The 27,115-nt window shown below is 39.6% G+C and overlaps 1 protein-coding gene, 1 non-coding gene and 2 pseudogenes across 18 annotated transcripts in view; 1 reads left to right on the top strand and 3 right to left on the bottom strand.

Moving 5' to 3' along the window:
• LOC101705037 (cytospin-B) overlaps positions 1–27,115 on the bottom strand; it is a 394,241-nt gene that overhangs the window by 255,621 nt on the left and 111,505 nt on the right. For 10 of the 16 annotated variants that reach the window (XR_015443362.1, XM_087192079.1, XM_087192080.1 and 7 more), the window contains 2 exons: positions 19,533–19,668; positions 17,744–17,851 (listed from right to left, as the gene is read on the bottom strand). Coding sequence is in view for 15 of the 16 variants with exons in the window: in XM_087192079.1 (XP_087048205.1) it covers positions 17,744–17,851; positions 19,533–19,668 (244 nt within the window). In the remaining variant the exon portion in view is untranslated. The remainder of the gene's footprint in view (positions 1–17,743; positions 17,852–19,532; positions 19,669–27,115) is intronic. The other 6 variants (XM_087192083.1, XM_087192084.1, XM_087192085.1 and 3 more) reach the window with 1 other exon arrangement.
• Positions 87–15,465, bottom strand: LOC147823740 (tetratricopeptide repeat protein 19, mitochondrial pseudogene; annotated as a pseudogene). Its single transcript, XR_015443364.1, has one exon. The product of XR_015443364.1 is annotated as a tetratricopeptide repeat protein 19, mitochondrial pseudogene (transcript).
• LOC147823741 (U6 spliceosomal RNA) lies at positions 6,242–6,348 on the top strand. The gene has a single exon (XR_015443366.1). It is a non-coding gene; the product is annotated as a U6 spliceosomal RNA (small nuclear RNA).
• LOC106008280 (arginine--tRNA ligase, cytoplasmic pseudogene) lies at positions 13,556–17,662 on the bottom strand (annotated as a pseudogene).

The raw sequence follows: 27,115 nt of genomic DNA, 5'->3' as shown, positions 1-27,115 counted from the left end.
TATTGCACTGTCTACCTGCTTCATACCCCCTCCAAGCAGGTAACTCACTGTTGCTTTAAAAAGTTGTTCCAGGCCCGGGGATTTAGCTCAGTGGTTTCGCCGCCTGCCATGCAAGCGCAAGTACCAGAGTTCATCCCTGGTACCAAAAAAAAAAAGTTGTTCCGTATTTTCAAGCTGACTTTGTCTAAATGCTAAGCTGGCCATCAAATCTTAAGTGTAAGTGATGGCCTTCTTGTTATCAGTCTGATAGGCAAGGCGAAGGGCATCATGCAAAATTAGCTTGGCCTCTTCTGGCTCATCTTTCATGATGCTCACCTTGGCTCATTTCAGCAGCTGGATGATAGCCTCGGCCTCATCCGCTGTGTCCTCGGTGGCGGCCCCACTTGCTCCCTGCCGCTCCTCTCCATCTGCTGCAGCAGGCCTCGAGAACCAGGCCAGCTCTGCCAACAGTGGTAGTAGGCCCAGGCTGGCCTTGTGGCGCAACTCGGGCTCCTGGCAACCAACACCTCGAGCTCCTGGCTTTCAGCGGCCCCGGGAGCAAGCGCGCACGCGCGGAGCAACCCCGGCAACACCGCCCCGCGGCCACAGAAGGCCTCGCCCCAGCGTCTGACTCGAGGCGGAACATGCTCCAGCGGCATTCTATGCGCACTGCAGGCCTGGCTGGATTCCAGGACGTCCCAGCCCTCTGCGCAGAGCCATGGTCGGATCCGTCAGATCGTGATGTCTAGATGTGGGTTTTTTAATAAAATGGAGTACTACTCCGCCATAAAGAATGAGAAAACTAGAGAACATTTATAGCTAAATGGATACACACTGAGGTGATACTCTTAAGCGAAATAAATAGGACACGTGTAAATATGGAATAATTTCTCTGGTGTGAGAAACTCAAAGTGTAAATAAGGATCAAAATGTATAATAGATAATGTGAAATACAAAGAAAAGGTCCAAAGGGGAAGGGGAAGTGGGAGGTGTAGGAGAAAGGAAAGAAGGGAAAGGAACAAATATGAGATAAGGAAAAAACAGAAACAGAGTATTTGTAAATAGGACGGGGTGGAGGGGTTGAAGGGAGGACAAGGGAAAGGAAAAAAATAAGAACCAAGACATATGTAAAGGTGCAAATTCCCAGTGATGAATGTCATCATATTGTATACCTAAAATGTACCAATAAACTTAATAGAAAAAAATAAGGAGGGGAAGAGGGATTGAAGGAGGGATGGGAAAAAAAGAAGCAAGATATATCATGTACAAATTCCCTATGATGAATGTTATCATTATGTATATCTAAAATGTACCAAAAAATAATAAAATGTACCAGTACATTTTGTTTTGTTTTGTTTTGTTTTTAGACAGGGTCTTGCTATGTATTTCAGACTGGACTTGAACTGTGTAGCCCAGACTGGCCTCAAACTCGTGGTGATCCTCCTGCCTCAGCCTCTCAAGTGCTAGAATTACAGGCGTGCACCACCACACCTGGGCCCCCAGTGCTTCAAAAAAAATCATTAAAATTGACAAACCTCTAGCAAGACTGATCAAAGATAGGACACACAAGTTATCAGAATCAAGAGTGAAATGGAGACTATCACTACAGACCCTATAGACTCAAAAGGATAAAAGGGAATACCACAAGTAACTCTGTACATATAAAAGTGGGCAACTTAGAAGAAATGGACTGATTGAAAAATACAACTCAGTATTAAATACATAATATAAGCAGCCCTGTTAGAGATAATAAGACTATGAAAAGATGTTCAATATCAGCCACTGGGGAAATGCAAATTAAAATAATGACAATGAAATATCACTACTGTGGGACTGCATAACTCTGTAATCATAAAACTCCCCTAGCCCCAACTGTGATTGAATGTGAGTAAATAGATAAAGATGCTTGTTAGTTCTGGGACACTAGATAAGATCTGTATCAGCCATAAGGTCCCAAAGTAAATTACTCAACTCTTTGTTCGAAACTGATGTTCCGGACACCGCTATCTATAGAGCAATCTACAAACATCTGCTGACCATCAGTACATGTCAGCTGACCACTAACCTTTGTTCCTCTTCTGTAAATTTCACCTGTTAACTTCCCCTGCAACCCCCTATAAAAAGAGCCTTGGACTCTGGGCTAGTCGCCTCTCTAAGCTACTTTGCTTTGGGAGTGCCATCTGGCCAGACTAAGGTCTGTTTTACTTTCCAACTTGTCCAGTGTGTTCCTTCCCGGGTGTTCTTCGCTGCAGTCAGCTCCTTGGAGCGTTTGGTAAGGCCCTCGGTCTTACACTACATACCTGTATCAATGGCTAAAATAAAGAGAAAAAGGGCAACAACACCAAATGCTGGCAAGAATGTGGAGAAGCTCTATCAAACAGAGTTTAGTGGGTTTTTTTCTTTCTTTCCTTTCCTTTTTATCTTTTCTTTTCTCTTTTCTTTTCTTTCAAACAAGATCTCACTATGTAGTTCAGACTGGCCTTGAACTCACTATGTAGCCCACGGTGGCCTTAAACTCACAGCGATCCTCCTGCCTCCAATTCCTGAGTGCTGGGATTACAAGTGTGTGCCACCACACCTGGTTTAGTAATGTTTTTAAAAACTAAACATCCAATTACCATATTACCCAGCAGCTGCACTCCTGGGCATTTTTCTCACAGAAATTCTCCCACAAAGTGTTCTCTAAAACAAAATAAAACAAACAAAAAACTTACATAAACACCTATTGTAGCTTTATTCATTATTACAAAAAACTGGAAAAAACTTAGATTCAGTAAATGAACAGTTAAACTGTGGCATATTCGTATCATAAAAAGGAACAATATTTGACACATTTAATGACCTGTATGGATATGAGTGAAAAAAGCCAATTCCAAAAGCTTACATACTGTATAATTCCATTTACAGAATTTTTTTTTTGGTACTGAGGATAGAACTCAGGATCTTGCACTTACGAGGCAGGCAGTGGTACCACTGAGGTAAATCACCGGCCCCAGAACATTTTTGAAATAACAGAATTACAAAAATGGAAAACAAATCAGTGATGGCCAAATGTTAGAAGAGGATTTGAGAAGGGAAGTGGGTATGACTAAAAGGATTTCATGCGGAATCCTTGTGGTGATCCTGTAAGGTCACTGTACTATCATTTTGGAAAATGTTACAATGGGGGGGACTGGGTAAAGGGTACAAGGATCTATCTATATGTTATTTGTTACAATTGCATGTGAATCTACAGTAACTGCAAAATAAAAAAGGAAATGTTTAACTAAATTAATATACACATTGAATACATTTACATTGACTTTACATTTTCAGGAAAATTATACACTTTGCCATTATTATAATTACTACAATTATTGATCTTTAAGTTTAAAAATTACAAACTGATAGGAGAAAATACTGACATAGAACTAAAGAAAAAAACCTGAGAAGAAAAAATGATTGACCACCCAAAATTCACCCACTATGGATAAAAACAATAAAAATAAGCAAGAGAAGTTTTTTGTTTTGTTTTGTTGGTGACAGGGATTGAACTCAGGACCTTCCTAGGCAGGCACGGTGCTACTGAGCTAAATCCCTGGCCCTGAAAAAAAGTACTTTATCATGTATCCAACATAACAGGTCATCTGAAATCTCTGAAACTTGGTATCTTTTACTAGAATAATTAGTTACTGATCAGAAAAATGCAAGTAAACAGGAAACCCCCTTTTGTGTTCAAGCCTTATGCTATGTTACAGCACTCATGAAGGTAAAAAACTGTTCTTAGTTACCTAAGTGTACCATCTAACTGTTTTGCATAGAAACACAAACATGGTTTTACAGAGTATTTTTATTATACATTGAATTTTTAAGAATGCAATTAATGGCAGGGGATTTAGCTCAGTGGTTCTGGTGCCTGCCTCACAAGCGCAAGGTCCTGAGTTCGATCCCTGGTACCAAAAAAAAAAAAAAAAAAGACTGCAATTAACATTACCTCAAGGGGACACTGCTTTATTCTGTTTACAAGTTTACTCTGAAAAAAAAAATAATAATTTAAAGAAAAGTTTACTCTGAGTTGTCAGCATTTAAGAACCACCAATGTCAACAGTGCTCCAGTATCTGAATTCACAACACCATACTCAAGTCGGTCTCATTTGTAGCATTTATACTGACAGCCATATCCACCCACATATAGCCATACCTCCTAGTGGCGTCAGCCTCCCGCATTGATATGCTGAAACATGCTACTTTATTTTTCTTTCATTTTTCTCCTATATTATGTATTATATTATGTTCTCCTATATTTAAAATCATGTGTATGATTGATGAATATCATTTTAGGATACTGAATGTGCCTTACAAAATAATCATCATAAAAAAGGATACCTAGACCACAGGTTGAGACCTTTGCAAGGAGCTCTTCAGAAAGCATTCCAAGACTTCTTTCTCTTTGACTAGCCTTCAGGCATGGGAAGCAGCCAGGGCCAGCTGATAACAGCAACAATACAACTCACAGCCTTGGCTAACATCAAGGGCAGTCACACAGTGAGGGGAGGATAAATCTACCTTCAGGGTTCTACCAAGGGAACAACAAAACACAAAGAAAATAACAAAAGAAAAGGAAATTTGTTGAAACTGTACCTCAGGCTTTAATACCTTCTTCATTTTCACTCTAATATAAAACGTTTTCCTCTTTTCCTTTAATTGAGCATAAAAGACGTGACCTGATACCCACATGCTCTCCTGTTGAATTCCTCTCAATTTCCAAGGCTGCACACACATAAGCTTCCCTCTGTAAAGATGAATGATCATTTAAAAAATCACTAGCTCTACACGGAAAAATTTTGCAGTTCATAAAAGGGGACCCATATGAGAACTCCAAGTAAATATGTACCTATGAGACAAAGTTACTAAAAGAAACTGGAAATTTTAGAAAATCTCCAGTTTGCATGCTCACTGGAATTCAAGATGGTATAGTTATGAGAATAAGGCAATAAGTCACAAAGAATAAATAATCTGAAATCAGAGAAATTATAGGCAAAAGCTCAAGAATACAAAAGTTGAATTAAAGAAACATAAAAACAGTGCACATTAGATGGCAAACTTTAAAAAAAACAGAGAAGGCATGAAAGTGATTAAAAGAATAAAAGAGGCTATGTGACATGGAATATATACCCAGAGGACCAAATACATACCTAATTTAATATCTTGAAGGGACTCCAGGGTAAAAAGAGAAGCAACAATCAAAGTAATAATAGAATGCCTAGAAGGTATTTTAATAAAATCCATCATTCAATTCTAATAACAACCTAAGTAAAACAGAAAGAGTAAAAAACATTATCATTATCTCAAGCTGGCTTTCTGTCATATTTAATGGCAAAGAACCCCAAAAAGCATCCATAGGGCCGGGGATTTAGCTCAGTGGTTTTGCTGCCTGCTGCGCAAGCCGAAGGACCTGAGTTCGATCCCCTGTACAGAAAAAAAAAAAGCATCCACAGTAAGGTGAAAACAAGTCAAGGACATTACTAGTATTTAACTCAACTCAGGCCACACACAGAACAGCAGGAGCTAGAAATAAAAACCAACAACTGGAATGGAGGAGACAAAAGGCATTGTTCAATTGGAGAACACATGGGAATCAACTGAAACCTACTAATGCTAAGAGAGGATGGTGAGGGAGTGAGCCAGTCACAAATATGTGAAAATTACCTAATCAGAAAACACAATTAAGCTAGGCATGGTGCTCATGCCTGTAATCTCAGCACACTGGGAGGCTGCTGCAAAAGGGTCGAAAATTCAAGTCCAATGTAGCAACTTAGTGAGATCCTGTCTCAAAATAAAAAATAAAAAACTGTCTGGGGATGTAGCTCAGGGAAAAGGTCCTGGCTCAATTCCTGGTACCACAAAAAACACAAAGCAACAACAAAAAACATGAAACAATGAAGCTGAGAGCTGACACACATGTGTAGTCCCACCTACTCAGGAAGCTCAGGCAAGAGGACTGTTGGAGTCCAGGAGTGTGAGGCCATCCTGGGCACCATAGTAAGACTTCATCTCAAAACAAACAAACAAACAAACTGGGTGCAGTGGTGCAGACCTGGAATTCCAGCTACTTGGAAGGCTGAGACAGGAAGATTTCAACTTCAAGACCAAGCTGGGCAATTTAGCAACACCTTGTATCAAAATAAAAAGAGCTGAGGATGTAGCTCAGCAGTAAAGTGCCTCTGAGTTCAATTCCCAGTATGCAAAAACAAAATAAAACAAAATGAAAAACAATGAATATTTGCTTTGGCAGCACTAATACTAAAATTGGAATGATACAGAGAAGATTAGCATGGCCCTTGTTTGTGTAAGGATGGCATTCAAGTACCTTCTGTATTTGAAAAAATAAAAAATACAATGAATAAAGAATCCCATCCACAGTAGGAATAAAAACATAAAATGAAGGCACAAATGAGAAAGGAGAGGAGTGAGAGGGGGAGACAGTCAGAGAGACAGAGGCAGACAGAGATATTCTTGGGAGATGCAGGGAGAGCACCCACCTTTCTGCACCACAGGGTTCCAGGAGGACCAGTCTCAAACATCATTCCACCTGTGCCTATCAGAAAGCCAGAGGAAAACTTGGTCCCCCTCCAAGGCCCTACCTGAACTACATACTGCTAGGAAACATGAAGCCACAAGCCATGTGTAGCATGGACCTAAGAATGTAGCACTTTACACACTAAGACAAATTTGTAAAACTGTCACAGCTGAGTTTACTCTAGACACTGCTAAAGCACTTAAAGTGTGGTCCATCCATCACATGGAATATTATTCAGACTTCCAGAAGAAAGAAATTCTGACACATGCTCCAACATGAATGGACTTTAAGGACAGCACGGTAAGAGAAGTAAGCCAATCACAAATGCTGTATGGTCTCACATATATAGAATCTAAAACAGTCCAACTTGTAGAAACAGAAAGTAGAATGGTGGATCCTGGGATAATGGGGAGAAGGAAACAGGGAGCTGCCACTCAGGAGTATAGGCAAGCAAGATGAACTAGTCCTAGGGAGCCGCTGTACAACATTATACTGTGTTGCACACTTAAAGATGTGTTGGGGGTAGATCTTATGTCAAGTGTTCTTGTGACAATCTGAAAATAAACTAAGTGTAAAAACAGAAGGAAAATGAAAACACTAAATCTGAAATGTTATTTTAATCACAAAATTATTCATCAATAAATCCTTAATAATTATAAAACAACAACAACAACAAACTTATTGCTAACACTGATTTTGCAGCTTGTCATCTCCAAGCAAACTCAGACCCTTCATCTGTCCCACACCTTGGGTCTTCAGCAATTCCCCAGCCCAGTGGGGTGCCTGATGGAATCAGCATGTTCCTGCACTCAGCACACTCCTGGCCTGTGAGGGTCCCACCACTGTTTGTGCATGCCTGTCTGCCCTCCTCACATATTCTGAACCCACAGGCATAAGGTGGCCCAGGTGGTCCTCTTACCCCATCTCTTCCCTTCCCCACTGCCAAATGCACTCCATCCATCTCAAAGACTCCTATCGCAGCACCTGGCACTGTCTTCCCTCGTCTCTGTCATCTACTGGCCCAGCCCCAGTCTCTCAATTCCCTGACATTCCTGACCCACAGTGCTCCTCCTGAGAGGGCATCAGAGGAACTGACCCCCACCCTCTGGCCTCTCACTTAGAGGACCTTCAGCATCCCTTTTTTCTACTCTCTCCCCACACACGTCACCTGTCCCCTGATTTCTTCTCAGCCTATGTTCCCTAATCTGCAAGTCCTGGTCCCAATATTTACTAAGTGTGAATATGGTTCAGCTGGTTTAGTCTCTTTCTGCCTCAGTGTCTGATCTACAGAATGGAACATAATAATGATACTGTCTCACAGGCTTGCAGTAAAGACTAATGGAGACAATACTTATCAGATACTTAGAATAGTACTGTAGTTAGTACCTAGTGCACAAAGAATGTCACTCATTGGTAGTCATACTTCTATAGTAGGTGAAAATGGTGCAGAATAAAAACCAAGTCATTTCTAGCAGCAGAAAAAAGAATTCTGGAGTCAGGCCCTGGGTTTGAATTTGGGAACACTACCAAACCTACTGAGCCTCTTCATTCATACATTAGAGGGTGATGAGAATATTTACCTGCTGTGTTGGAGGAGTACCCACCTGCCTGGAATGAGCCCAGGATCATTTCCTTCCCAAGTCAGAGAAGACAGGCCCTACAGGTCAGAGTCTAAGGTATTGCCTGGGTAAGACATAAGTAACTGGAGAATGGATGGCTACTTGTGCTGGCAAGGGCACAGGCAATGCCTGGGAAGCAGACTTTTGACCTTGGAATCACAACTGCTTTGCCCTCATTGATAACAGATGTGTCTAAGATTCTGTGAGCATTAAAGCAGTGCCTAGTCAAGATAAAACTGGCCCTTAACATTTATTTCTATTTATTGAACTTTTAGAAAGCACTGACATCAGTTTAAAATGTTAAGTCCTACATGTGCTGTACATGGAGTCATCTAAATGGGCAATCTGCCCCCCTTTCCTTCTGCTGTTCATTCCACTGCAGCCCCACTGGCCTTCTTACTGCTCCTTGAATGTGTGGGACATGGGAAGGTGCACGGCCTTTGCTCCAGTGGTCAGCTCTGCTGACCCTTTCCCCAGCTGTCCACCTGGTTTAAGTTTCTCCTCTTCCCTGTCTTACTCAGGTAGCTCCATGAAGGATCTTTCTCCTGGACACTGATGGATCCCAAGCATACAGGACACTGATGTATGCCAAGCATACAGTAAGAACTCAAAAAATATTTGTTGAATCAATGAATAAATAGAAGAAGGGTCTGAAGTCAGGTATTTAAATCATTCTTCAGAGCCAAGACTCAGACCTAAAGGACAAATTTGGATTTTTGACAAGGGCTGCCACCTGGTGGTGGGATTTCTTTGCAGCTTTTGGAGTAGGGGGTTTCCATGGCCTCTGCCTTGATCCTGAGAAAAGCTGTTTATGGGGCATGTAGGTAACTTCTGCTACTACCTGCACAAAGGAAACACCCTAAACCTCCATCCTCTAAAGCCTACACCTATCAGGTAAGATGAGATCTACACAAAGGTCACCTCAGAGAGAAAAGGAAGAATAAGACCTGGCTGTAATTCAGATGTGTTAATAAGACTGATGACAAAGTGAAATAAATAGGACACATATGTGCAAATACCAAATAGTTTCTCTGGTGTGAGAAACTGCAAGAGTAAATGAGGATCAAACTGTATAACAGATAATGCAAAATAGGATAAAAAGGGGAAGTAGGGAGGGGGTGGGGGAAAGGAAAGAAGGGAAGGAAAAAATATGAGAAAAAAAGGAAAAAATAGAAACAAAGTTTTTGTAAATGGGAAAAATATGAGAAAAGAAGGATAAAATAGAAACAAAGTTTTTGTAAATGGGGGAGGAGGGGTAGAAGAGAAGGAAGGGGAATGAAGAAAAAACAAGAGCTAAAATGTATCATGTATAGGTACAAATTCCCAATGATGAATGTGATCATAATGTATATTTAAAATGTACCAATAAGCTTAATGGAATAAAAAAATGATGACAAAATTAGAAAGAATGGATCCTCAGTGTGGACACCTGGTGCAGGCATGGAAATACAGAGCCAAATTTGTTTGATCTTTCTGCAGTCAAGTTTGCTTCATTTGGGTAAAATACCTCATTCTTCTTAAGGCTGGAGTGAGAATGAAATGCAGTGACAGACCAGAGAGGCTGAGGCAGGGTGCCAGGTGGTTGGCTGCACACATAGCAGCTGCCCTTTTCTGACTTTTGTGCTGCTAGGTTTTGTTCTGGCTGAAGCAAAGTCTGGCAGAGCTTCTAAGAGACAACAAGGCCTGCACACAGGAGACCAGAATTGTCTTGAAACAAACAAAAAGGAAAGGCTTCTAGAAAGTGCATGCCTCCCAATTCAAGGGGTTCCAATGCCACCAGAGTTAATGGTAAGTTAGTGCTATGTGTAAATGTGAGGTGACAATATAATTATTATCGCCAAAAGATGGAACATTTCTTGCTTGCTTCTAGGTCTGAGGAATTCTCCTTAAGGACAGAGTAATTCCCAAAAAAGAATGTAGTACAGGCTGATTGTAGGTTGTACTACTGTAATTTCAAAATCACAGTATTGTAATTATACTCTCATGACAAAATCATTTTCAACATTAATACAATCAAATGAAGGAATGATAGATACTTGAGGTGATGGATGTGCCAATTACCCTCATCTGATTACACTTTATATACCTGAGCTGAAGTATCACTCTGTATTCTATAAATGTGTGCAGTTATTACGACAGTAAAAAATAAATGCATTAAGAGAAAAATTTATACACTCGAAAAATAATAGCATGTATGTATTAAAAAAAAAGTCCAAAAACTAAGACTTGAGAGCCATAAAAAGACTTCTGCCCCCTAAGCATCTATATGTAATTTATAATAACTTTCCCTTCAGAGTAAATTAACTACACATTGCCAGCATGTCCCTCATTTCCTTTGATTCCTTTCCTTCACAGCTGAACCCAGTAGAGAACTGCTTAAGTCCTATGACCCTCTATTGGGCGATGCTCTTTCTTTTTTTATACACACAAAGTAATTTCCATCTTTGTCTCAATTGTATTAATATTTTAAAACCTGAACTTATGGCCAGTACCAGCACTTTCATTTTCCTGTTTTCCGTTCATGTTGCTATAGTTGGATCTGGAATGTCTCCCCAAAGCCCACTTGTGGAAGATTTAGTCCCCAGAGCGTTGCTATTGGGAGGGGGTGGATGCTTTGAGAGGTAGGGCCTAAGTGAGAGGTAGTTAGGTCACTGAGGGGCATGTCACAAAGGGACCCCAGCCCCCTTTTAACTCTCTTTTGCTCCCTGGCTATGAAATGAGCAGTTTTGCTCAATCATGTTCTCCTTCTGTGATGTGCTGCTTCCTCATGAGCCCAAAACAGTGAGATCAACTGGTCTTAGACTGGAACCTTCAAAATCCTGAGCTGAAATAAACCTTTTATAGTTTTTTTTTTTTTTTAAAGGTCTGGGGATGTAGCTCAGTGGTAGTGTGCTTGCCTAGCATGCACAAGTCCACTGGTTTAATTCTCAGCATCCTCACACACTTTTTTCTTTATAAGTGGGCTATAAAGTATTTTGTTATAGTAACAGAAAGCCAAGACACATGTGGACAAAATGCAATCAAATATTCAAGTAACCACCCAAATACCACTATACTATTACAAAGGTTGCAGCACCCAAGCCAGAAATGTGCTGCATGCCACTGCTACTAACTACTGGTCCCAATAGACTGAAATTCACATGAATGAGGCAGTTTAGGGTATCATGACAGTGTACAAAAGTGTCAGCTATCCAGAAACTAGTACCAAATACTGAGTACTACCTGAATTTAAAAATAAAAATTCCAAGGCTGGTGGTAGTAGAGCATTTGCCTAGCATGTGTAAGGCCATGTTCCATCGGTACCATTGCAAAAAAGAAGGGGGAGAGTGGAAATGCAATTCCAAGTTTGACTCTATTAAGTCAAAGAATTTAAGTAAATTAATAGTGAATTTGAGTAACTAGGAGAATAACAATAGTGTCTTATATTCCGATAGCCCATTAAAGTTTGTATATATTCATAGAAATTTGTCTCAAGGACATCATTGTATAGGAGATATGTAGTTACTTCCTTCATTTGCTAAATAAGGAAGTAAGTGCCCCACAGGGTGTGGGGCTTGCCCACTTCACAGCCAGTATTAAGCCAAAATCTTCTGCTGGAATCCTGAATAAAGGAGCACATGCCATGAGCAAATGTTTCAACACCATATAGCTAAGAAACACCACAAAAAAAGATAAGAAGAGGAAGAATCTGGTGAAGGAAACAAAGAAGCTTAGGTTGTTAATCTGTTTTTAATTTTTTATAACAATCTATGTATATGTTAAATTTTTTTCAAACAGTACAAGGAAATCTAAAAGAAAAAGTCTTCCTCCATAACTTTCAATTCAGGTAACTCACCTTAAAGATAACCATTCTTACATCCTTATTTATTCTCCCATTTAAAAAAATTATGGTTTCAATATTTAATATAAACTTTTAAAATGAAAACAAATGAGATCATACTATATACACAATGTTGTTTTCCCTTAGTTATACTATGTTACTAATTATAGCATACACTTAATAGTATCTTCAAGATCTTTTCCTGCCATTACAGACAAATTTGTGCTCATATTCCTGGCTGCATACTATTCTACTAACGCAAAACCTCATTATTCAACCAAACCTGTACTGATAAATAGTTATGTTGTGTCCAGTATTTTACAGTTATAAATGATGATGCACCTGAGCATGGTGCTACACACTGGCAATTCAAGCACTTGGGAGGCGGAGGCAGGAGTATCACTGAGTTTGAGGCCAGCCTGGACTATATAATGAGTTCAAGACCAGCCTGGAATACATAGTGAGATCCTGCCCCCCGCAAAAAAACAAAAACAAAAAGCAATAATGGTGCATCTAAACAACTTGCTCATAAATAGTGCTTTTTCCTTTTTTTTTTGGTACTGGGGATCGACCTCGGGTCTTTGCGCTTGCGCAGCAGGTGACGAAACCACTGAGCTAAATCCCCGGCCCAATAGTGCTTTTTTCAAATACGTCAGTAATGTTAAATAATAAACAGCAGAGAGGCTAGGTATGTAGCTCAGTGGTAAAGCATAAGCAAGGTCCTGGATTCAATCCCTAACAAAAACAATAATTAAAAAAAATAAAGAAAATAATAAAGATATAAACAATAGAAATCCTTGGTAAAAGTTAAAACTTAGATCAATACTACAAAATTGTGCATCAACTATATGTGGTATGCCAGCTCCTTACACCCTTAGTAACACCAGCAATGATCTACTGTTTTGATTTTTTGCTAATCTGTTAGGGGAAACCATATATATAATGATTGCTCAGATTAATATTTCTTGAACCATATGTAAATGAGGCTTAGCCTCATCTCCTGTCTGTGTTCTTTTTATGTGAGCTACACTTTTTCTATTGTGTCCTTTTTCTTTTTCTAATGGATTGGTATAAATTTTTTGTAAATAAAGCCCTTTGTTACATGTATTGCAAATAATTTCCTCTTTTCACAAAGCAATTTTTATATTTATTTAACTACATTTTTCATCTTTCCCTTTATGACTTTTGTGTTTGTGCTTATTTAAGCCCAAGGCTAAGACTAAAAATTAATTCTCTGATGTTTTCTCTCTGTACTTTCATAGTTTCATACTTTATTATTTAAATCTTTACTCCATTTGAAATTTATTTTGGTGAGAGAAATGAAATAGGATTCCAGCTTTAGTTTTTCCTAAAGCTTTTATCAGTCTTTTTTTTATAGTGCTAAGGTTTGAACCCAGGACCTCAAAAATGCTAAGTATGTGCCTTACCACTGAGCTACATCTTTAGCCCCTCACTCATTTTTTTAAAAAAGGAATTATTTTTATTAGATTCTACCTGCACATGATTGTTTAAAGAAAAAAAAGCAAACAGTGCTAATGGCCACTTTGGTAAAAACACAGTTCCCAAACATCAGGACAATCACGTTCTTTGGATGGGTTTTATTTTGAGGATACTGAGCCCCGTGGCCATGTCAGCAGTTACCGCTTAGCACAGCAGCATACGTTCACCTTCAATACTTTTCCAGTCTGTCAGTCTTTTTCTACACGTAGAAGCTATCACAGAACTCTGTGAAAGTGGTTGCTAGGTCATAAATTTAAGCACAGAGTCTATGTAGCAATGAGTCATCAAAAATATTTGGCAAAATCTCAGGAAAATATAAAATGCATCAGCCTAATTTCCATTCCTTTCTATGGTTCAAAATGATCTTGACCTCCCAAGCAGCTTTCTGGAGCATCTCTGCATCAGTACTGGCCAGACATGCAATAGGCCTGACTCTAGTGAAAGCATACAAGTAAGCAGCTATGTTCCATCTGTTGTCTAGCATTTTGTCAAAGGAAAAAATACAGTCGTTCCTCTGGTTATGGGAAAAGTCATCATATTTGATAAAGCCATAAGCAACAGATACCTGAGCAGCTTTCAATTTCTCTGCAGTTAAGACCTTGTCTCTTTTTCCTTCTATTTGCCCATGGATCACTTTAGTCTTTCTTCCAGAAGTTCTATGAAGCACACTGTTCCACCTGAATAAGTTTTAAACTTCTTGTTTTCCCCTAGCACCACACCAAATCCAGCTTTGGACACTCGAGTTACTTTAGGATCACACCAACCCATCACACTTCAGCAGAAGCAAATACTGTGTTGAAGTACACAGACTGTCCACTGTCCACCACGTAATCCTATCTGCTTTTTCCTTAAGTAGTCCTTGTTTAATAGCAGCCAGGTCAGATGTATCATAGGTATAACCACCATCTGATTTCACTGTGGTCCACGGTATGGAATATACCCTGAACAAACACAATCTTTCTGCCATCATCCACTTGCATGAGTCTTTTATCTTCAAAATCTTTTTCTTTAAATTCTTTTATGACATCATTCACCCTGTCTTAATAGAGGGATTCTCCTCCCTGTTAGGGTTATGTCCAATGCATGATACATTTTATTAAACTTTTGTTGGGAGACATCACAGATAAGTGTCCAAGCTTGTGTAATAGCTGGATCTTTACTCTGGAGGAGAACAACACACTGTTATGCTCCTCTTCTTAGATTCCTTATAAAAGGCCCGAATATCCCCAGTATGTGGTGAAATTGTCAGATAATCTGAAAGTTTATCTTGCAGGTGAGTGATGAGCATGTCAAACTGGGTCCTACATGGTTTAACCCGAGCACATGGTATCCTGCAAATGTGAAGAGGCAGCACACATTCTCCTACGATAGTTGATTTGAGGTGGTCTACATGCATCTCTTTAGCTATGTTGCAAGAAGAAAAGTCAACTATAAGCTTTTTATTCTCTCCAATGGCAGGGAGCTGAACTCCATTCACCAGGAGATTGGTCAACCTTTCTGATACAAAATCCTTTCTTATGTGGACATTAGTGACACCAGGACCAGCAATTTCAACTCTTTCAATACATTCATTATTTGGCAGGTGTTTGGTAATGTTTTTGGCAATTTCTCTTGGATTTGCTTTCTGTTCTTTGGTTTTGAGCATCTGAGAAATGTCTATGGTACTATTACACTGTTAATCTCAAAATTTGGGCTGCTGACTTGACGTTACTATCAGAAGAGGATTTTCTAGGTCTGGATGTGCAGCTGTAATGGCACAACCAAAGACTTCTTGAAGGCAGCTATTAATATTAATAATATTTTTAGTTGGTCTGTTCTTTTCTGCCTGAAGACTCAAAGAATATTCAACTGATACTTTAATTTTAAATTTTCTTCTTGAAACAGCTGCAAATTGGGAGAAGCTTCCAAACAGCTATAGTTTTTCTTTTTTCTTTTTTTGGTACTGGGGATCAAACTCAGGACCTTGTGCTTGCGAGGCAGGCGGTAGAACCACTGAGCTAAATCCCCAGCCCTAGCTATAGTTTTTCAACTGGTCAATTTCAGCAGTCAGAGACCTAATCTCTTTTTCCTGCTGCAGCAGCCACACATGGAGCAGGGAGCCACCAACATGCCCATCCTCCTGTAAGTGCTTCCTCATTCATTGTTTTTGACCAAAGTATCCATCAATATAAAATGCCATCTTTACCCTGTACCCTAGACTTTCTCCAATATGGCACTGAGCTGTGTATGTCATAAGTTTCAATATGCTAGTGGTTAGTCCCCTGTTTACCAGTTTTCAGAATTTTCCTGGTTATTTAAAATATTTATTATTCTCTATTATGACTTCTCAGCAGTGGTACTACTGACAGTTTTGTGTTTTTTTTGTACCAGGGGTCAAACTCAGGACCTTGTGGTTTCAAGGCAGGTGGCAGATCCACTGAGCTAAATCTTGGCCCACTATTGACAGTTTGAGAGGAGTTAACTGTTGGGAAATGTGTGCGTTTAAGACGTTTAGCAGCACCTCTGCCCTCTATCCACTAGATGTCAGTATCACCTCCCAGATGTGACACCAAAAATGCCTTCATATACTGCCAACCCCTAGAAACAAAGGGGCCCCCAATAAGAAATGCTGTTTAGATAAACCCTAGTATCATTTTATCCATGTTTCCACCCCTGAGTTCTCACTTATATTTTCATTATAATGAAAATTAAATCATAGAATAATTTAGGCATCCCTATTATATTTAATATGTTACACTATCACATTTGTTATTATAGTTAATCTTCCCACCCCAAAACCATGTATTTTATCATTCCACTTATTTATGCTTTCTTTGAAGGACATAAACTTGTCCTCCAAAGGATTTTTAGATTTTTTAACTATATTGGCTCTTGAACTATTAAGTTTATTCCTATTCATGAACTATTAAGTTTATTCCTTTTCATGCTTTCATAAATGGGACTATTTCTTTCTTTTTTTGGTACTAGGGATTGAACTCAGGACCTTCTGCTTGTGAGGCAGGCAGCAGAACCACTAAGCTAAATCCCCAGCACAATGAGACTATGGCATTATTATCTTTTCTAACTAATAAGAAAGGTAGCTATTTATTTATTCTGAGATAGGGTCTCACTGTGTTTCCCAGGCTGGCCTCAAACTCCTCGGCTCACATAATCTTCCTCTCTTACCCTCCAAGAAGCTGGGATCCTAGGTGCACACCACTGCACCTGGCAGGATACATCTATTTTATGTCATGAAAGCAGTCTCTATACATTTAGAATTTACCAAATGTTTATTATTAAATCAGAAAGATTGCTAACTGTGAGACGTACATCTTCCATATCTATCATCTTCCATATCTATCGAGGTGACCATGTGGTTATTTTCCTTTGGGCTATTAATTCTGTATACTAGATTATATTCAGATTCCCTAACATTCATTCATTTTTGGGTGGCATAATTCCACTTGGTTGTGCTGTACACATCTGTCCTTTTAATTTCTTTTTAAATTCTATTTGCTAAGATTTTGATTTCACATTTTTGCATTAATATTTGAGAGTAAGGCTGCTCTGTCATTTTTTGGTAGTCCTTTATTTTTTGGAATCAGTTTTAGGCTGGCTTGATAAATATAAGCTGTACTTTCTCTCTTGTTGCTTTTGCTGTCTTCCACTGCCATGAACTGTTGTTGCCCCTCTGCCATCCTGCCTTGGAGCCAGTCAAATATGGACTGAAACCTCTACAAAGAGTAACCAAATAAACTCTTTCCCCTCTAACTTTGGGTGTCAGGTATTTTATGTGAGCAACAAGAGAAAAGTAACTAATACATCCATCTTACTCAGACAGTCACAGCCATCTATAGGATCTTTCTCAACTGGGAGTGGAGAGAAAGCATAGGAAGTCATTGTAACAATCCAGAAGAAAGGTGGCAATACAAACAATTCGATGGATAAGAGGAAATGAAGCTGATATAGTGGTGCATGCATGTAATTCTGGCATTTGGGAGGCTAAGGCAGAAGGATTAGAAGTTCAAGGCCAGTCTGGGCTACATAGCAAGTTTAAGGTCAATCCAAACTAATAAGACGCTCAAACAAAAACCAAGCAGATCGAGAGAAACTGAAACTGAATGGGTAGACACTATGACAATAAAAGGTAGCCATGTACTATGAGAATACAGCAAGGAACGCTGACATAGGCTGAATACCTGTCATGTTCAGTATGATGCTTATATGTGGACTACACTTACTCATTTAATTATTGGAATGATTCTGTGAGACAAGAAGTATCATTACCTCCATTTAAAAATGAAGAACAGGAGCCAAGGATGTAGTTCAGTGGCACTGTGCCTGCCTGGCAAGCACAAGGTCCTGAGTTTGATCCCCGGTACCAAAAAAATACCCCTAAAATGAAGAACAGATATTTAGAGAAATTAAGAAGGCTGCCCAAAGGCATAAAACTGATAAACAAAATGCTCGATTGGGACTCAGATTGAAGCTTGAGCCTGCACTTTCAAATACTGCAAAATAAATAACAAAATCACATCTACATTTTAAGCCATTAAAATGCTGAAACTTCAGAGTCAACAAACGCGTGCCTTGGCTTCTCTCTCCAGCACCCAGAGACATCTTACACCACACGGGGATTCAGGCGCAACTGGTCAGACTGGACACTGACACAACCCCTAAACCTGTGAACAGGGAAGCATAACTAGCATTCTAAGACTCTTTTGTGCAAACTAGAAAACTAGTCTCCTTTGTGCAAACTAGTTCATCTGGGTGGATGAACTACAAAATGGCACTGCTGCCTCCAGAAGCCAGCTAGAATTCAGCCCATTCATCAGCACCACCGCCACCCACCCCTCTCCCTGTGTGGACCTAGTGGACACAGGGCCCTCCTGGTGAACCTATTCCTAGATTCTTTCCTCTTGGTTTATTCTGTTGTTTCAAAAAATATTTTAAAATATATGCTAATTTGTTTCCTTTATACTACTAGTTTCTCTTTGTTCACTGAAAAGTAACTTTTGTCCTTTTATTTGTTTCCTTCTTCTTTGTAAGAGACTTTTTTGTCTTTGATTTGTACTCTGAATAACATTTTTGCCACCCTTTTAGATCATGACCCATAATGTATTAGCTACTGTTATCCTCTAGTTATTCTGTTATGAAATTTTGTTTGTTTTTCATAGAAGTAAAAAGAGTGTTCTTCATATATTTTTTATCAATATTTACTTGTATTACATTAAAATAAAAATAGAAATTTCTTTTATGCAAGAGATATATAGTTAAAATAAATTACAGTATTTATAATAAAGCAATTTACAAAGAAAGATTCTGAAAAACAAAAAAAGTTGTACTTTCATTTATTGTATTTTATTTTTGGGGGGGGGGTTGATACTGGGGATCGAATTCGGGTCCTTGGCACTTGCAGGGCAGGTGGCAGAACCACTGAGCTAAATCCCCAGCCCATTTATTGTATTTTAAAACCAAATGTGTATGTATATTTAGTATGAAATCCTCCTTAAAATGGTAAAACTATTATACAGAAACACCAGGCCACTCCCTTTACCTCCAAAAGCCACATATAACCTTCAAAGATTCAACTTTTTGAAAACTGAATACAGTAAATTAAAACATGCCTTCAGAAAAGTAGTGTGCAGTGTGATGTTTTATGACAAGAGCACAAAAATCTTAAGTATAGCAACATTCAACGCCATTATAGGTTAATGATGACCTATTTATTTTCCCATTTTAGACAATTGAACATTCTGTTGAAAGCTGCATTTTAACAGCGAGACCACAAAAAGCTCAGCTATCATATGTCCATGCACAAACACATTTCATACCAAGATGACCCTGGAACACACATCATGTTGCCTGGATCCCAAAAGGATTTCACACACATGGTAACGAGTAATTACCGCACTCCCTCCCCACTGGCTGTAAACTCCTTGTGGCAAGGACATTGCCTAAAACACTTCCTGGCATAGGGTAAGTGCTCAATAAATAAATGATGAAGGGAGGAATGTATGAATTGCTGATGTGCTTCCACATGGCCAAGATGAATAGCCACCTGGGTCCCTCCTACCTGCAGTGGTCCTCAGGCGGCTCTCGGTGAGCTCAGAGATGGCTCCAGCTGTTGAAGTCTTTTTCAGTCGCACCATCCCTGATGAGGATGTACTTCCAGACTTGTTGAGCATGTCCTCACTACTAGCTCTCTTGAGCTATGAGAGATGGTAGAGGGAAAGAGAGAAGATGAAGAGACACTTCTTCAATAATGAGTGCTGTGAATCAACAATGCATCCAAGCAGAACCATGAGCCCAGTGGTTTAGATACAGAAATGGGGCTCTGAGTAGCATAATTCTGTCAAATGAAAAAATGGAAAGCTAGACAAACCTGTTCCTTTTCACTATTAGGTCAGAGTATTATCTTCCCTGTTTCAAAGAACAGGGAAAGATTATTGTGCACTGTGCTACACTTCAAATACAGTTGTCTCTTCTACACGCAGGGGTTATATTCCAAGACTCCAGTTGATCCCTCAAACCTCAGACAGAACCAAACTCTCTCTATATTTCATTCTTACATAGATCTCAGCAACCTCAGCACATAGTTTTTTTATCTTTCCTTATTAAGTAGAAAACTTTCACCCTCTCACTTAAAGGAAGCACTATATAACATCATATCTGAATTGCTAGCCTCACTACTCTTGCACTTTGGTGCTGATATTATGTAAAATAATAGTTTTTTGAACTCATGCATGAAAATACCCCAACAGGTGATATGATGATACACACAGGTACTAAGTGGCCAATGGGTTGGACACATATACAGCAAATGAATATTATGGATAAAGGGCTAACTTTCATCTTAGACAGGGTGGCTCAAGATTTCATCACACAACTCAGAATGGCATGCCATTTAAAACTTATGAACAGATGATTTCTGGAATTTCCATTAAATACGTTTGAACCATGGCTAAATGAAAATGAATACAGATAAGAAGGGACTACTATAATGAGTGAAAGAACAATGTTTTCCTGGTGAAAAAAAAGAGGGGGACTTGATGAAAAAAGAAGTGTGAGGGTTATGGGTATTATATAGCCCAGTGGTAGAACATATGCCTAGCATGCATGATGCCCTGGGTTCAATCCCCAGTACCAGAAAAAGAAAAAGAAAAAGAAAAGAGAACTATAAAAAGCATAAAATCCAAGTAGGGAAATGAACAAACTACAGCCAGGAGCAGTGGTACACATCTGTAATCCCAGTTTCTTGGGAGGCTGAGGCAAGAGAATTGAGAATTTGAGGCCAGACTGGGCAATTTAGCAAGAACTTGTCTTAAAATAAAAAAGGTCCTGGGAAGGTTGCTCAGTGGGAAAACCCTGGATTCAAACCCCAGTACTGGGTAGGGTGAGGGTGGGATGCTTAATGATAAACACCTAAGTAAACAGAAACAGAGAAGGAGAAGCAATCTGAGTATCTACCATGTGCTCAACACCAAGCACTCTCTATATATCATTTCATATGGAAAATGTGTCCAAAGGCAAGAAAGAAACTTTCTTGGAGGCTGGAAAAACAATGCTAATGGGTGAGAGGAAGAAGGCAGAATCCCTCCACTCTTTTTTGCTTTCTTCCTTATCATGAAAAGGGTAAGAGAAACATTTATTGAAAGGTACTGAAGTCTGAAGACTCCTAAATGAGCTCATACTTTTGGCTCAGATAAACTATGTTTAACATTAATGAAAAAAACTGCAAATAAATTCTCTCAACCACTATTCAGTCTTCTTTAAAGAACACCACTGGAGAGAAACAGATCCAGAAGACTGGAGACAGGCCAATGTTCAGAGCCATCCTAACACCTCTGACATTTGGAGCAGACAGTCTGAAAAGGCCCTCAAATCAATGCAGACACAGGGCAGACAGCCCCTGTCCACCACAATGGCTGAAGGACCAAAGGCCCTGCTCCATCCTCCTTCACTGACTTTCCGAATACAGTATTGAGTTAGTAGTTTAAATATTTACAAATTTTTTTAAAATCCACTTTTGCATCATTTCAAGGAACTCATATAACCACACACTCCCTGAATGGCTTGAAGAAGAAATAAAAAACACCAATACCAAGTGTTGTGAGCTCAGCAGGAACTTGATGCTCTGCTCTTAGGAAGGGCTGGAACAACTGCTTTGAAAACTGGCAGTATGTACACTACAGCTAAATATTTTCACCCTATGCTTCACAGTTCCACTCCTTGGTCTGTACCCAAGAGAAGTAAGTACATAGATTTATCCAAAGAGTGTTATTCATAGCACCTTTATCTGTAACAGTGCTAAACCAGAACAACCCAAATATCCTCCAACAGAAAGACAAATTAAATAGTGATATAGTACATACTGGAAAGTACAAAGCAATTGGAAAAGAATTACTGATACACTAACAAATGAATAGATCTCATAAGTATTATGCGGAGTCAAAGAAATCAGATGCAGCTGAGAATCTACTTCCTAATTCCATTTACATGAAGTTCAAGAATCACAACACCAAACAATGGCGAAAAAGTCAGAACACCAGTTTGCTCTGGGTAAATTACATCTGAGAAGTATTCTGGGTACTAGAAGGTTCTACATTTACATTGGGTGGCAATCACACAAGTTTAGACTTACATAAGCATCCAATGAGCCATATAGCTAAAATTATGACCAGCGCATTTTGCAACTTATGGTATGCTTTATTAAAAAAAAGAAAAAGAGGGCTGGGGAAGTAGCCCAGGGATAGAATACTTGCATGAGGCCCTGGATTTGATTTCTTTCACTACAAAAAGAAAAAAAAGAGAAAGAAAAGAAAATGAGGGTAGAAGCTGTTTGCAAATTGCCTAACACCCTGGTTCCACTCCTGCAAAAGTAAACCCACTTGTTTTAATTTTTTAAAATTTTTATTTGGCAAAATAGGTCTTAGGGTTTACATTTAAAATGTCCTCCAAAGCCTCATTCACTTCCAGGTGGGGCTTTTGGGAGTGGCGGATCATGTGCGATACTGGATTAGTCCTCTGATTGGTTTAGCATGGTTCTGGGTGTGGCTGGATGGATTTACTGAAGACAGAAGCCCAAACCTGTGGCACCAACCAATAGGCTTGTAGCCTGGATGGACTACAAAGGGAAGGAAGACTGGCTGCCTACATGCCATGAACTCTTTTTCCTTTGCCACACTGCCCTGCCTTGAAGCCAGCTGACTGAGCTAAAATAAACCTTTCTTCCTTACTTGTGGGTGTTTGGTATTTTGTCCCACCAACTAGAAAATAACTAAGACAATAAGCATAACATAACACTTACCATTTTAACCACTTTAAATAAATAATTCAATAAAAGAACTAAAACAAATAAATAATTCAGTGGCATTAAATATACTCACAACAATCACCACCATCCATCTCAAGAAATTTTTAATTATTTCAAACTGAAACTCTACTCATTAAACAGCTCTCATTGCTTTAAAAAGAGGGATATTGTTAAAAGTCTTAGTATTACCCAAGCAATCATGCTTAAGGTTTTAAAACACATTATTGATTTTAAAAAATAATATTAAAAGGATACTTTGTGTGTACTTCCAGTTAGATGTCAACATGATTATATTTTCTGGACAACAGCATAGTCCCCTAGTTGAACAACCAGACAAATATAACATGAGTTGACACAGAAGTTGCATTATTGCCCTTCTTATAATGACTCTGTCATCTTTCTATCTCCCATCTCAGAGTGAAAAGCTCCCTTTGCACAAGCTTTCTAACATCTCAAACCATCCATCAAATTACCAGTATAGTATGTGTTCAATATTAAATGACCACAATTCATTAATGTCAGCAGCTTTTTCTCAATAGAAAAAAAAAAGTATTCACGTTGCCAAGAATCATGCCTGGGTGCCTCTCTAGTCCCCACAGGAAAATCAATTCTGATTTTAGGCTGAAAATTCCCAAGATGATACTGCAAATGAAAAGGGGAAACCACTGCAGTTAACAATTCTTAACACAATAGTTGACTGCTGTTCCCTTCTCTGATTATCTTATGCTGATTACTAAAATCAGTAAGTCTGACTTGAAGTGCAGAATTATAAAACTCTCCAGCAAAAGGGCAAGGGCTCAGTCTGCAACCAGAACAGGGATCCAACAAATGATGTCACTCCCATCAGGGCCAGAAGTAAAAGTGCCACGGCTTCCAGTTCCAGCCTCCACCCTGGCACTGTGCTGGGGCGCAGAGCTCTCCCTGCCCACTCTTCCATCAGGGGCTGGTTCCTGGAGGTGTGGAGTTGCAGTGAGACAACAGAGGACAGCTATTGGTAAGCAATGGGAAGACTCACTTTGGGCACTGTAGGATGGCCTGGCCCAGCAACAAAGGTGGCACCAGGGATCAAAAGAATAGCAACAGAAGCCCAGCCTGGGGAAATTAGTGACTTAGGAAGATCCTGTCTCAAAGTTACAAAAAGAATATATATTTCAACAGGGGTGGCAGAAGCAGCAGTGACCAGGATGAATGATCGGTGTTCTTCAGCACTAGACTCAGGACTGGACAGTCTACAAGTGGAAAAGCCGAGAATCCCTGCAAATAAACTCTAAGATACAGCACTTAAGAGTTTATTGTTTTGGAGGATAGGGAGGGAGCGGGGGACGCACAAGGGAGGGATAAGGCATCTCTATGTGCCAGGTTCCCAGCAAGCACACTGGAGGGAGGCAGCCCAAGGGGTAGTAAAGAGTGGGCTCTCAAGCTCTAGAGAAGATACCTCCCCTCCTGGCCACTATGCTAAGGCTGGATCCCCTGGCCTTTGATCTCTCTGTTTCTGTTCCACCACCCTGGACACTATTATTTATTTATTTGTTTATTTATTTGTTTATTTATTTATCCCATTTCTTTCTTTTTTAAAAAATATTTTATTGGCACATTTTAGGTATACAATATAATGACATTCATCATGGGAAATTTGCACCTTTACATAATCACTCTTGGTTCTTATTTTTCCCCCTTCCCCTGGCCTCCCTTCAACCCCGCCATCTCTCCCTATTTACAAAGACTGTTTCCATTTTTTCATTTTCTCATAATTCCATTCCCTTCTTTCCTTTCCCCTACCCCTCCCACTTCCCCTTTGCCCCTTTTCTTCCTATTTCACATTATCTATTATACCTTTTAGTCCTTATTTACACTTTCAGTTTCTCACACTAGAGAAACTATTCAGTATTTACACGTGTCCTGTTTATTTCACTTAAGAGTATCACCTCAGGGCTAGGGATTTAGCTCAGTGGTTTCGCTGCCTGCTGCGCAAACGCAAGGACCCAAGTTTGATCCCTGGTACCAAAAAAACCCCAAACAAACAAAGAGTATTGCCTCAATGTGCATCCATTTAGCTATAAATGTCTCTAATTTCTCATTTTCTATGGCTGAGTAGTACCCCACTTTATGGATACTATAATTTAGCTAAGTGTTTACTGAAAGCCTACTCTAGGGTGGGTGTGCAGTCTTAGTATATATAGTATCCAAGTATCCTTTGTCTAGAGTATGAATGTCAAAATGAATCAAGTGGGCCCTGCCTGCACAGAGTTAGCAACCTACAGGGGCCAATTCCTATACAACTCTGCAAAACACAATGCAGGCAGCAGGAGCTGCAGAAAAATAAAATGTTCCATAGGTACACAAGAGTAGGGGAGGCCCAAGACCACACAGAAGGGGTAATGATTAGATTTTTATCAGGCAGAAAGCATTATGGAGGGGGCAGGTGTAAGCCAGAGAGTAGAGAATAGGGAGTGGCAGCCACTTGTCCCAATAGTCCATGGAGAGAGCGCTTGGGTTCTCAGCTCCTCTACTGCCTGGTGATTCACACATATCTCAGTAGACGGTGGGGACACCCATACATATTAAACCAAGCAAGCAATGTGGCTGGTTTGTGATCTGCTTTGGAGAGCCACCTCTCTGAGCAGAGGAAGTAGGAGCATCAAGGTAAGGGAGAAGGTAATGGGTGGAGAGATCCAGCTAAGAGGAGGATGAGTTACAGCAAAGTGGAGTCTTTATTTTGAAGCTAAGAAAGATAAGCTTATGTCGAGGTTCGGGGGTAGAATTAAGAGTATAGGTAGGTGGAAAGGAGCCAAAGATGAGGGTTCAGCACAGCATGCACCTAGGAATTCTTCTAGGTCCTTTACTTGCATGTTCCTTCTCATTCCAACCACAATCCTATAATGCTGTATATCAGAACACATTAAGTAATTTGCTCAAGACTATATGGATGAGACAAGTTAGGATTTGAACCCAAGACTGTGTTTCTAAGGCCTATAATTTTCCTTTACACCACCAGGTTGAAAAGCAACAGGAGCCAGGAGCCAGGAGCCTCCTGGCCACCTCAGAGGGGAGGAAGGAAAGCCTTGTTATGTTGGTGTGGCAGCATAGTTTAATGGCCAAGGGTGCTAGATTGAAATCCAGACTATCTCATTGATCTTGACTGTGTCAGTAGCTGTGTGATCTTAGGCAAATTCTTCCACCTCTCTGTGTTCTGATATTTTTACCTACAAAATAGGTATAACAATGGTACTTACTTCACAATGGTATTTTGAGGATTAAAGGATTTAATCATGTGGTGTGCTTAGAACAATGTCTGACTCACAGTATACATTCAGTAAATGGCAGCTATAATAACCACTAATGAAATGTTATTTTTACTACTATTATCCTGTGAAAACATTCAAATTAAGGCAAGGATGAGAAAGGAATGTTTTTAGGAAAAAATTCAGGCAGTGCAATGGGGATACCAGAAGGCATGGCAGAACATCAAGTAAGTCATTAACCTCCCAGAACCCCAGCCTCTTCTGATAAATCCATTCATCAACAATATTGAGTAAAATGTACAATGTGCCGGCCTACATTGTACTAGGCACAAGCTGGTGTGCTAAGGTCTGGATATGCTCTGACTGTGTTCCCCAAGAGCCGTGTGTTAGAAACTTGGTCCCCAGTGTGGCAGTAAAAAGAGCTGACAGGATCTTTAAGAGGTAGGATCTAGTGGGAGGTCATTACAGTGTTGGTCCCTTCCTACTTTCAGGTTTCCTATCTCACATTTAATATCTCTCTCTCTCTCTCTCTCTCTCTCTCTCTCTCTCTCTCTCTCTCTCTCTCTCTCCCTTCCTGTCTTTCTATTTCATCTGTCTATATCTCTGTCTCTCTCTGACAAAAGCTTCCACAGTGCATAGCCATCCACCATGAGGTCCTCATGAGAGCCAGGCCAATGTTAGTGCTATGCCTTGAACTTCTAGAACTGTGAGGTTAAAAAGTCTTCTTTTCTTTATAAAGTTAGCCAGCCTCAGGTATTTCATTAAACTAATATAGCCAAGGATAATAGCTGCTTTATAGGGTATTATGAGAATTGGAAATTAAGTATTTAAAATATCTTAGCACAGGGCCCATGCTCCATGAATGATGGCTGCTCTTAAATGTATTGGTACATTATACATGTAATATTACATAGGTATGTATGTATTACATATACATGCAATGTTAGCTCAGAAATCCACTTCTGAGTTCCTTTTGCTAATGACACTCAACTCACTCTGTCTCTCTTTGGACTTTGGGACTCTACTCTATATTATGGATGGATCTGGTCCTGTCCTTCCCAGGTTAGGGTAAATAAGATGTGCTACAGGCCAATATGGTGC

Source organism: Heterocephalus glaber, unplaced genomic scaffold, assembly GCF_053883595.1.
Source record: "Heterocephalus glaber isolate CG9 unplaced genomic scaffold, H.glaber_assembly_v1.0 deba00001565, whole genome shotgun sequence".
NCBI classification, from domain to species: Eukaryota; Metazoa; Chordata; class Mammalia; order Rodentia; family Bathyergidae; genus Heterocephalus; species Heterocephalus glaber.
The sequence above is the reverse complement of the archived record's forward strand: the minus strand, read 5'-3'. Positions and strand labels throughout refer to the sequence as shown.